The 12723-nt window shown below is 35.6% G+C and overlaps 1 protein-coding gene across 2 annotated transcripts in view; it reads right to left on the reverse strand.

Moving 5' to 3' along the window:
- Positions 1-12723, reverse strand: part of WDR27 (WD repeat domain 27) — a 249969-nt gene extending 237246 nt beyond the window's left edge. For both annotated transcript variants that reach the window (XM_072643936.1, XM_072643935.1), the window contains exons 1-7: positions 12632-12723; positions 10645-10840; positions 9802-9943; positions 6112-6236; positions 4006-4119; positions 2767-2818; positions 1507-1577 (exon numbers count right to left, since the gene is read on the reverse strand). In XM_072643936.1, coding sequence (XP_072500037.1) covers positions 1507-1577; positions 2767-2818; positions 4006-4119; positions 6112-6236; positions 9802-9943; positions 10645-10833 — 693 coding nt within the window. In that variant the 5' untranslated portion in view covers positions 10834-10840; positions 12632-12723. The remainder of the gene's footprint in view (positions 1-1506; positions 1578-2766; positions 2819-4005; positions 4120-6111; positions 6237-9801; positions 9944-10644; positions 10841-12631) is intronic.

The raw sequence follows: 12723 nt of genomic DNA on the forward strand, positions 1-12723 counted from the left end.
AAAGAACAAAAACACGATAAGAATCTCTTGTCTGTAACTGGTGACATTTTCAGTTCTGTTATGATTTAGTACTGTCACATAATGCTATCATTCATGTCTTTAGTGCATTTCCTGGACACTTAGGGTTTATCTGCTTTTGTGGTCAGAGCCATAGACACAGAAGCATATTTTAACAGGTGAAGAAGGACGCTGGTCAGGATATTAACCCAATTCGTGAGCTTACCAGAGTTTCTGGGTTCCTGCCAGGCTTTCAGAGCTATCAGTCTCAGGGACGTACAGCTTCCACTGGCATAAAGACTTGGCCAGCTTCCCTTCCTTTGCCATTCTCCTACTCTATGATATTGACATGATCTTTGAGGGGATGATCGTTTTTACTGTTGTAATCACTGTTGTCATTACTATTAAGTGACACACTTTCTTTAAATGTAGTGAAAAGAGGAGCCTAGGCTCAGAAGATGTGGGTGGGAGTTCTGGTACTCCTACCAACTGAGTGATATGACAAGTCATTTGTCTGTCTCAAGTTTCAGTTGTGGGGTGTGAGGCAGGAGAGAGCTGTTAAAGGAACACATATTAAGTAGCTTCCTTCCAACACTAAAGGTCTATGAAAATAGTCTCTCTATCAGTTTAAACTCAAGGGTCTATTTCACTCAATCCAATAATATCCAGTCTCTAAAATCATTCCTATATCATTCTCTCTTTGCAAATAGACATGTCATATTTTCCCAAAAACTTTAGAGGCATCAGATATTATTGCTCTGAGACGGATACTGTTCTCCCAGTCACCAACTTGCATTCACTGGAGATAGGTAATTTAAGTAATAAAAAATGTAGTACAAAATACAAAGCTGAATGAACCACTCACCTCTACTAACTGCATTTGAAGATTCCCTGAGGGAATTCCTTCAGTCAGTCTCAAAATCCCTATCATGCGATTTCACTTTTCTTATCTAAATTTAGATCTCAAATCTAAGTGAAATCAGGTCAGTATGGCTCCACCAGACTTGAGCAATGGGGTCTGATCAAGACCATCACCTAGAGGACACTTTTAGGCACCTTTTTCAACAGGGAAAATTTGTATCATGCGGTTTTCTCTATATATAATTTCAATTTAGTCAATAAGTAGTGTTTAAGCAGGAATTGTGCTAAGTATTGGGGATACAAAGAAGCGGAGCGGGGAAAGTTCCTATTTTCAAGGAGCCCATAGTCTAACAGGGCAGACAACATGCAAACAACTATATACAAATCAGATACAAACAGGATAAAGTAGGGATCATCAGTGGAGAGATGGCACTAGCAATAAGGGGGAAAGGAAAACGCTTCTTGTAAAAGGTAGGATTTTAGCTGGGACTTGAAGGGAGCCAGGAAAATTGGGAGCTAGAGATAAGGAAAGAGAGAGAATTCTACGCATAAAGAAAGTCAGTAAAAATGCACAAAGTTGGGAAATGGAGAATCATATGTAAGCTTAACAATAGTTTATACTTAAATACATTTAAATAATTCTCTCACCTGACCATCAGCACTTCCCGTAATAAATTGTTCCTTTTCTTCATCAATGAACAAACTTAGGAGAGGATAGGCTATTCAAAAGAAGATAATTATCTTTATTGGAAGCCATATATTTTCAAGATAAAAGCATTAACAGTCTTGTTTTTGCTCTATTTTCTTTTAAATAAGTTTGAATAAGCAAGCAATTCAAATTTCCTCACAAAAAGAGTTATTCCAAAACACTTGGAATGAATTCTACTCATTTTTAAAGTGCATGGACATAAGGGAAGTCTCAAGTGAAAAGATGGCATGTCAATGTAGGCATGCCAATGCTGGAAATGTTTGAGTGACCCTGTGTTACCTAAACTTTATATCACCCCTTACTGCTTAGCAAAAAGCTCTATATAGGGCAGACACTTAATAAGTATTTGTTGAATCTTGTTAAGTATTGGGGATACAAAGAATTCATTAATTCTAAAAAAATTTTAAAAAGCATTATCATACAAACCACACCTTGGAAATGCCCTCTGCTCCTGCAGTCCCCTCCTTCTAATGGGAGAGTGGAGAACTACTCCCAGAACCATTTCAGAAGGGCACCCAGGCTGCCATCTTTTCATTTCCCACCAGGCTGCACTCCTCTGGACCATGTCACTCCCTTGCTAGAAAACCTTCTGAGGTTCCCTATTGCCTCTAAGAAAACATACAAACTTTCCCTCTGGCATTTAAAGCCCCCCAGAACCAGGCTCCAGCCCCTACTTCCAGTCAATTCCTATTTTCCCCTTCACAAACACTATATTCTGACCTATACACCAAAGAAATGGATGGGGAAGGAAATTATATAAATTGCTTCATTTGACTGAGCAAACCAATACCTACTGTTTGACTTCCATCTCAAATCAAAACAATAACTCATTTGAATCAAGTGATATGTTATTTCATTTCCTTTTTAACATTTTTTTAATGAACAAAAATTTACCTTCTCTCCTCCTATTTCTCCCTCCCATTGAGGGGGGAAAACCCTACATCCTTGTAACAAATAAGAACAGGCAAGCACTTAGGTTATTTCATTCTGGCCACTCAAAAATGGCTGAAAAGACAGTCATTATCATTTAATACTCTCATATATGTATTGAAAAAGAGCTTCCTTTTCCCCTAGCTACCCTCCACTGTCATTTCCCCAGTAATGGAGAAGGATTTTTCCCCTCAAAACCAGCTTACTTTTCTTGATACTTTTAATCAGAAACTTAATCATATAGTAAGTACTGAAATGTACAAGTTTACCTGTTAGTACTGCTGAATTGTACAATAATAATCCAGTACAGTGATCCCAGACCTTTAGAGAAAAAAAAAAAAAATATATATATATATATATATATATATATATATATATATATATATATACACACATATATAAATTAGAAAATATCAGAACTTGGAAAGCTGTCATACAATAAAATTGTGTAAAAATATTTACAACAAATATCATATCTTAAGCCAGTTGCTAGCCAGTAGAGAAATCACAAGTCATAAAGAGAATTCATCAACAAATACTGATCAAATGACTACAATGTATCAGGCAGTGAGCTATGTGTTAAGGGAAAAAAATATAAAAATAGAAAGAATGAAAAAAATGGTAAGAAAACCCAAGACAGAAGTAGTAAAATCATAAAAACACTTGTTAAAATTATGTCAAAGAATGCAGAATGGTACATCAGGAAACAGTAGCTTGTATATTTAGAAATATTTAGAAATATATTTAGAAATAGCAGGAAACAGAAGGAAAAGATGAAAAGGTTTAGAAACTTCCCAAATGGTGAATGAGTTTAATCGAGCTATACTATATTTGAAGTCGAATATAAATATAAATTTGAAGTAGAATAAATATTTCTAGCATTAAATAGCAAATGATAAATGAGAAATGTAAACATATGCTAACTCCAGCTTGCTACTTTTTATTATATTACCAAGGAAACCAATTCGAGAACTTTGATTTGAGATAGATTCTGAACTAAATGCATCCTTCTGAGTGGGTTTCATTCTTGAATTAGTTGTCCCAGGTAATCCAAATCAACTCTAACTATTCTCCACTCCCGTGGTGTACCTACCCAAAGGAGAGACATTGTAGCAGCTCTTATGGGATAATGTATTCAGTCTAGTCTAAACTTTCCAGGACAGTATGTGAATGAACTATGAAGAAAACCAACTCTCAACAGGTTCCAGAAATGACCCAGTTACCCGTAGGTCCCTCAAATCAAGGACAGCCTTAACAATCTGGATTAGGATGTACTTAGGATCATTTCAAGCCCTGACACTTTAGCCAGAAACCTGCTTCAGTCTGAGTATGAATTTGACTCAAACTAGACTACTTTAAACAGAAATCAGATCTGTTTAAATACGTTCAGTTTGACACATCCAGTAAGTCAACTTCTTTTCTTATTATTTCATGTTTCTAAAGAGAAGGGGAAAGTCTCTTTTCTGTAAAATCAATTTAAAAAGTACTTTAATGAGTCATTTCCTTACCTTAAAGCTTCTGTCTTCAGACACTGATATTATTATATTTGTTCGCCAGGTACAAAATTCAACAGCAGTGACTGGACCAACATGACCATTCAGTTCAGTTAAAACAGTTTCAAACTATAATATTTGAAGAGAGAAATTTCATTAGCATAACTTATTCCTGTAATTCTCAATATTTAATTGTATATCATATACCTACCAGAAGAAACATTTACATTAAAATTTTTATTCTACTTTGACTGCTATCTAACTACCTTCTCCAAATTCTTAAGTATTTAAATAGAGTCTATGAATCAATATCAGAGCTAGAAAGAAGCACCAGAGATCATAGGCTATAGATTACCAGTAATGATAAACTACTAACAAGGCTGACCTTGGGAAAGTTATGAAGTACCTGTCACCTCAGCTCTTCCCTCAGAGCTCCTCCCGCACTACTTTTGCCAACTGCTCTCCTGCTGTCTTCTAGATTTTCAAGGTATTTTCCTCACTGCCATTCTCAAGCTCGTCTCCATACTTTTCCTACCCCCACAAAACCATCAAATTATATTTGGTTCATACCCCATTACCTCCAAAGACTTCTTTCAGGTGGGTAACTAAAAGTGAGATATAATAATTTTATGTACATAAAGAAGTAATCATGATTATTAATCCCTTACGTATACAATATTTGCATTTTGCTGAAAGTTTGCTATATAATGATAATGTCATTTAAAAAAAAAAAAAGGCCCTGTTCTGTCTTTCTCACAGGGTTGTAAAGATTACCAAATCACAAAATTATAATTTTCAGAGCTGTAATGGAATTCAGAGTCTAACTGGTCCAACCTTTTATGGGTGAGGAAACTGAGGCTTGGAGAGGCTAAGTGAGTTACCCTGGGTCACAGAGGTAGAAAGTGAGGGAGACAGGATTCAAACCTCTAATTCTAAATCAAGAACACTTTCCATTTTACCACACTCCCTCTGTGGTGGTGTAGGGATTCTTTTTCAGGAGTGGATTGTACTAGGGGTTACTGAGGTCCCTTACAACTCTGACATCTATAAGCCTGTGATCCTATAGCCAGTATAACTCTACTGCCCTACAGGCAGATAGCATGGGGACTTTTATCCTAATTTTTAAAATGATGAAACTGAGCATTAGATGGTTCAAGTGATTTGCCCAGGGTCAAAAAGGTCTTAGTGGCGGAGCTCAGACTCAAGCCTTCTCTCCACACAGCTTGCCAAAATGGCAAGGTAACTTAGGGACCATTTCAGCCAGCCTCGTCATCTAACAAATCTCTCTGAACCTCAGTTTACTTAAACTACTTGTCTAAAGTCATACAAGAGCTAGCGTGCCATAGTGAAGAGGCCAGTGTATTACCAATATTACCACACTATCTAGGAAAAAAAAATGAAATGCCCCAACTGAAGTAGGAACCAATGAATTCAAAATCTCATGTTGTTATAATAACAATAATAATAATACTAATAATAATAATAATATAGCAGTAGCAATTCATCTAGCAATTCAATCACAGCATTCATCTTCTACAAGAAGCCTTTCTCAACCCTTCTTGATTCTAGTGGCTTTCCTCTTTTATTTTAATTTTTTAAATTATTTTCTATTTATCCTGAATATAATTTGTTTGCACATATTTGCTTACTTGTAGACTCCTCTGTTAGATTATGATCTCCTTTAGGGCTGAGACTGTATTTTGTCTCTTTTTATTTATTCAGCACTTAGTATGGTGTCTGGCATACAGCAGGGACTAAATATATATGTTGATGGATTGATACAGCACTTTAAGGTTTGCAAAGCACTTTATAAATATTATCTAATTATTTTTTAATTTTATAATTATTTTATCCTCAGAAGAGTACTGGGAGGTAGAAGGAGAAGAGGAAAAGGAAAAGGAAAAGGAGGAGGAGGATATTCTAGTAGTAGAAGTAATACTATAATAGAAGTAGGAGGAGTAGATTCTGTAAAGACTAGATGAGAATACATCTGTGAGCCTCTCAGTTTAAACTCTTCTTTAAAATACATTATAGACTTTTTTAACATACAGGGTCTTATATCCCTTGAGATTCCATCAGATTTAAATGATTCTAATTACTATATAATGTTAAAAGTCTTACCTTAGCATCAAGCATGAGTATCTTATTTCCAACACATGCTGCAATAATACGGTCATTTGGACTAAATCTCAAATAAAGCACCATTCCCAAAAGAGTTCCTATGACATCTCCTCGAGGAGTTAACCCTATGACAATTTTTATTGTTAATACCAATTCATAAACAGTTTTCAGTAAAAATTCGAATAATGACTCAACTATGAGAAAATAAGATCATATGATTTGCTGATCCCAGCTGATTCCTAAAACAAAAACGTTGAGCCCCAATACCATTTCACATCCTAAGTGGAGTTTTAGAACAATGAACATGCAAAGCTTCTTCTGAAGTGAAGACATTCTAATTTAAGAACTCATCTTAGTTGAAGTGATTACAGAAAAAGAATTTTATTAGCGGGAACACCTTTGATAGTTCTTTCTAAATAAAATATTATACTCAGAAATTTATTTAATCAATCAACATGTTTAGAAAATGGACCATAGTAATAATAATCTTATTTTCACACAATGTTAATTAAATCTAATTCTCTAGGTTCAAATATAAACTCTGAGTTGAGGCTAAACATAAAGACCTTTATAATCAGGCACAGATTTGGGCCTTCATTAAATATGGCTTATCAGAAAATTCTCTTTCCAAATTTGATGTAAAAAGTATATCAATGAAAAATTAAAGCAAGTTCAAGTGGAACTAACCAACAAAACCATGTCCTAGGAGTAATACTCCATTTTAGCCTGATGCTTTCCATGACAATGCAAAAAAAATTGTTAATAAATTGACTCTGAAAATGTCAACATTTTTCCCACTAAGAATTCCATTTCTTTTGTAAATGAAAAATCTTCTTCTTTCTTCCTAGATGGTTATGATATCAATAAAAGCAGAGCTGACTAGGAACCATTATTGGTTACTTCATTTATTGTCCCAGTAAAAAAAAAAAAAAATCACTCAAAACTCCAAAATTTTTAAGGAAATAAAGCAAGGCTTCTTAAACTTTTTTTTCTATTTTGTGGACCTAATGACAATTTGGGGAAGCCTGAACCCTTCTCAGAATACTGCTTTTTAAATTCACAAATTCAGGAAATGACAAATTTGTTAGAGACTAAAGAGATGTAAACTTTTTCCCATCCAAGTTCACAGACCCCTTAAAATTTATCTACAGACCTCTTACAAAGTTCATGGACCCTAGGGTAAAAACCCTTGAAAAAAACTATTTCTTCACTTATTCACATTCCTTATATAAAAATGCCAACCCCCAAACTCTAGTCAGACCACCAAAGAATTCTCCTTTCCTTCCCACAAGCATGACTGGAGATTTTCTTCCCTTTCCTAATCACCACTGTAGACTATGCCACTGCCTAGGACACCAACCACTGTTAGACTTGGTACTCTCTTTTCAACCTTGCCCCTTAGACGGCATCAGGTAAGATGGTAGCAGAAGGAGGGAGTGGGGAGAAAGGTAGAAGGAAAAAGGGAGATTGAAAAAAGTAAATTTTATCCTACCATAGCTTCTTCATTTTACACTAATTACAATTATTCCTCTGCTTCCTATTAGGAAGGCAACTGATAGAGTACTGGACCTGGAGTCAGGAAGACTCATCTTCATGAGTTCAAATCTGGCCTCAGAAACTTACTAGCTATGTGACCCTAAGCAAGTCACACAACCTCGTTTGCCTCAGTTTGCTCATCTGTAAAATGAGCTAGAGAAAGAAATGGCAAACCACTCTAGTATCTTTACCAAAAAAAAAAAAAAAAACCCAAATGGGGTCACAAAGAGTCAGACATGATTGAAAAAACTAAATAACAACCTTGTTAGAAGCAAAACAAGGAGAAAGGATAGAGAGAGAGGAGGAGAAAAGAAAAGGAAAAAATACTGGAAGAAAAAAGAAGATAAAAATGGAGAGGGTTTTCTACATCCCAATTCTGCCATAAGACCCCTAATGTTGATGAACTATTCTACCCTTCCACTGCTCCGACCAAGAATTGGGTTCTACTGATGGAAAGAGAGATATGGAAGTTAGACCCCTTACCTCTATCATTCAGCTCATCCTTCCCTCCTCAAACATTCCCACTGCCCTTATCCCAGTTTCTCACTACCCTTATGTCCTATCCAACAACTCAATCAAATGGTCCCACCCTAGCTCATGAACCCCGACTCCCACCCCACTACCACTACTCCAACTTCTCTCTAACTCCTGTCCTTGAAACCATGTTAAAGAGAGGGAACCATGACCAGGGCTGGCAGCATGGAGACATATGTGGTGAATGTCAAATTAGGCTTCTGAGCGTATATTCCCATAGAATCATTGCTATATGTGGTGGTTGGGTTCTTTAGCAATACTAAGCAATCAGTTCATACATTTTTTTGGATGGCCTGGAAATCTATCACCAAATATAACATTTTCTAAGAAGAGATTATTCCCAATTTGGATCACCTTTGGAACTCAACCCATCATTAATCTGATAACTGCCTATATATAAATATCCATGTTGGTTTCACTGGATTAAATAGTTTTGATGATGTGCATTATTCAAAAACATACAAATTATTATTAGTTTAGATTATTCAATTCAGTCACACCATAGGTCAGAAATATTAATAGACTATTCATGTTGCCATCTAGAGTTTCCTGGACTTTTTTTGTTGGCAGAATCCTGCTTGCCCATATTTATCCATGGTACCACAAAATTACATGGTTCAAATTTATTCTGAAAGAAAATAGGTAAAACTTGAAAGTCAAAAGTCAATTTACATAATAAACAAATTCAAAAGGTCAGACCAATCTAACTGGTATAGCGTGCTTTCAAGATGTTGTATTCCTAGGTCAGAAGATGCATGTGTGTATGTATATGCATACATACACACATGTATATACATACATGTATGTATACACATATATGTATATTTATATGTGGATGTATTTATGGATACATGTATATCAATGCTTCTTTCTCAAATAATCTACGTGATCATCTTAAAAGGGCCAAGAGAAACCAGTTTCAAGGCAGGTTGTAACTTCTGACTGAAGGCTTATTCTCTTTTAGATTGCTTCATATACTTAAAAACTTGAGAGCCAAAGGGCCTTTGGTTAAGGTTTGAAAATTCAATTCTACAGCAAAGAATTCTACTATGCTTCTCTTACTTACCTTTCCTATTCATATTTATCTTCTTGACCCTATTGCCCTCTTCCAATATTAATTTTTAGAGGTCCAAGTATGCTTAGAGGTCTTCCACTACTGATACACTAGAGTGGGGAGGGAATTTGCAGTAAATCATGTCCCCAGATCAGAGGTCACTAAGGAGGAGTGGATTTGAGTTGATGTAGTTTTTCAGGAAGATGAGTTACTAAAGACAAAACAAAAATCCAGAGTGGGAGATGAAAAGGTGGCAGAGGTGGACCCCCTTCTTAAATCTAGGAGGAGCTCTCCAATGGCCACCTTCTACCTTCTCCAATAGGAAGTGTTTATATCTCATCTTTCCAAATATACTATAAATTCCTTGAGTTGGAGATTATGGCTTATTTTTCTTTTTATCTCTCAAAATGACTTTCATATTGACTAAAAACAATGGCCACAAAAAATATAAAATAAGTACTTATGTCAATTCAAATATTTTTATATTATCAAAGTACGTTTAAGAACAAATGAATATGGTATATTTATTTTTAAATCATCTATAAAATATATATATATATATTTACCTTCTAGTACTCTTTCTCCACATTCCACCAGGTTCCATACTATAACATAGTCACAAGATGCAGAACAGACAAGAAGTGGATTAGCTCTGTTTCCAAATGTCACAGCAGTAATTGACTGATGATGTCCTACCAAGCGTAATGGCTAAAAACATTCAACACATATCAATAATATTCATCATTACACAGAATGCAAAACAAAAAAATAAGAATTCAAAACTCTTAAAATTTAATGTTCTCAATAGTATTTGATTAAACACTACTTTTACAAGTATCTAGCACATACTAAGTACTTAATAACCAAATGTTGAATTGAATTCATATAATTCCCATTCATATTCCAAGCAAGAGCCATACTCCACAAAATTCAAAGAGATCAACCATTGTCTGTAAGAGCTTTTGAAAAAACATCCTCTAGATTTTGAACTTTGTTTTAAAAGCTCCATTTATTTCTTCCCTACTTCCAAAGCTACTAAAAATATTATACATTTTGTTAATCTTTAATACCACATGTAACATGTTACATACTATATATTCGTATGTTGTTGTAGAGTCATTTCAATTATGTCCGACTCTCTGTGTGAACCCATTTGGGGTTTTCTTGGTAAATATGATAGAGTAGTTTGCCATTTCCTTCTCAAGCTCATTTTACACATGAGAAAATTGAGGCAAACAGGATTAAGTGACTTGCCCAGGGTTACACAGCTAATAAGTGTTGGAGGTCAAATTTGAACTCAGGTCCTTCTGATTCCAGGGCCAGTACTATATCCACTTCACCACCTAGCTGCTCATATCCCTTTGTGTCATACTCTATATACATAAAACACACAGCATGAATTGAAATACCTGATTGAAAGGGTTTTTAGTATTCCATATGCAAAGTTCATTTCCATTTAAAGGGAAAGCACAATAATGTTGACTACAAGCAAGTTGAACGTGAGATGCTGATTCTTTAGATTCAATTAAATGTCTTTCTCGAACGATATTGCCAACACAGCCAACCTTATTGGAACACGCATCTTCTGAATTGTCCATATTAAAGCTGAAAATAGAAAGTTATATAATTTCTATTAAGGTACTTAATTTGTATTAGTGTGGTGGAATTTGAAGACTTGAGTTCAAGTCCTGACTCTAACTCACAACCTGTGTCTAAGTTTTTTAATCTGCAAGTTGAGATAACTACCTACCTCCAATGGTTGGAAAGTGGAATGTATGCTTTATTAAGGAGTCAGAAGACCTGGATTCAAATTTCACCTCAGCTGTTTACTACTTTCATGACCTTGGGAAAGTCATTTAACCCCTCTTAACTTCAATCCCTCACCTATAAAGTGGGGGGAGGAGGAATAGTTGGACTAAATGACCTATAAGATCCCTTCCAGTGCAAAATCTATGATCACTTAAAAATCTGATTTGCTATCAATAAAGTAAATGAAATATACATATAAATGTGAACTATTTTGATATTTTATTAGGATGTCATCAGTTGGAAGAGGAGCAGATTTGAAAGTGGAATACAAATAAAACACATTGCTTATCTCACTCAAAATTACCAAAGAAGTCACCCTTTCCAAAATACAAAAAAAAAAGGCAAAATCATCTGGACTGCTGAAAAATGCTCTTAACTGATAACCCCATGTCTATTTTTTGCTGTATAATCCATTTTATACCCCCAAACTAATCCTCCTAAAACATAGCTCATATCATAGCACTCCGCTACTCAAAAATCTTCAAGGACTCTAAAGTACCAAATACCTAGGCTCTAAATTGCATTTTTGGAGGCTTTTTATTCCTACCTGATATTTAGCTACTGATTCCTAATTTAGTGTATTAAAACAAAATGGCTCTTCTCCACACATGACTTAGTACCCTTTAGCTACTTTTAGTACTCGAATTTTAGATTACAGTTCAGTAAATTACCTTTGGTTACAAGTTTCATTTAAATGAAATAAATGATCCTACTTACTCTAGTCAGGTATAAATAGAACTAATTTTTTTCTGCTTAAATAAGGGGAAAGGGGAACATGATTTGAATAATATTCAGTCGTTCATTTTCTTAAATACACCATCAGGGTGGGGAAAATGTGACTTGACCACACCTCTGTTAACAATATCCAATCTAGCTTTTTCAATGCATCTGTCAAGATTATAAAACACATCTATCCAAAAATTTCCTTTCAATTTTTCCTATTAATTGGGATGGCCATTACAAAGTAGCTACTGCCCACCCAATGCTCTACTTATTTCTTCCAACAAAGAAAAGCAATAGCTGGCATTAAATCAAATTCTTGGTTATCAAACGAGCAATGTTTACTTAGAGTTATTTGTCCTATAATACTTGCTCGGTTTCTCTACTGCAGGAGCTCTTAATCAGGGGTCCCATTTCAGAATGTAAGCTACTTGATGGTTCCTTGTATGTATATTTCCAGCACTTAACACAATTCCTAGCACACAGTAGGGCTTAATGAATGTTTTCTTTACCTATCCGCCTAACGTTAGACTGGAAAGGAGGTCGCGAACTTGGTTTTTTAATAATGTGATAACTGGATTTCCATGTAATTGTTTTCCTACGTAATCCTATGTTTTTATGCATTTAAAGACATTATTCTAAGCACGGATCTATAGGGCTCCCCAGAGCTCCAAAGCTGTCTAAGTCCCAGAAAACGTTAAGAGCCCCTGCTTGAGAGCTTAGGAAACCCAGCCAGCCGCAGGTTTGTGGGACCATACAAGCACTAAAGGAGCCAGATGGTCCAGGCTGGGAGAAGGGAGAGGGAGGACAGTTAGGCGGGAGAGAAATATGGAGGGATACGGGACGAACGGGGGTCTTGGAGGCTACCTAAGGTTAGGACTTCTTCATCGGCAATTCACAAGATTCTTCTCCCAAAGGTGCAGCCCGAGAGGGTTACAGTCCAGGTGAGGGGCGTGTGT

Source organism: Notamacropus eugenii, chromosome 2 (assembly GCF_028372415.1).
Source record: "Notamacropus eugenii isolate mMacEug1 chromosome 2, mMacEug1.pri_v2, whole genome shotgun sequence".
NCBI classification, from domain to species: domain Eukaryota; kingdom Metazoa; phylum Chordata; class Mammalia; order Diprotodontia; family Macropodidae; genus Notamacropus; species Notamacropus eugenii.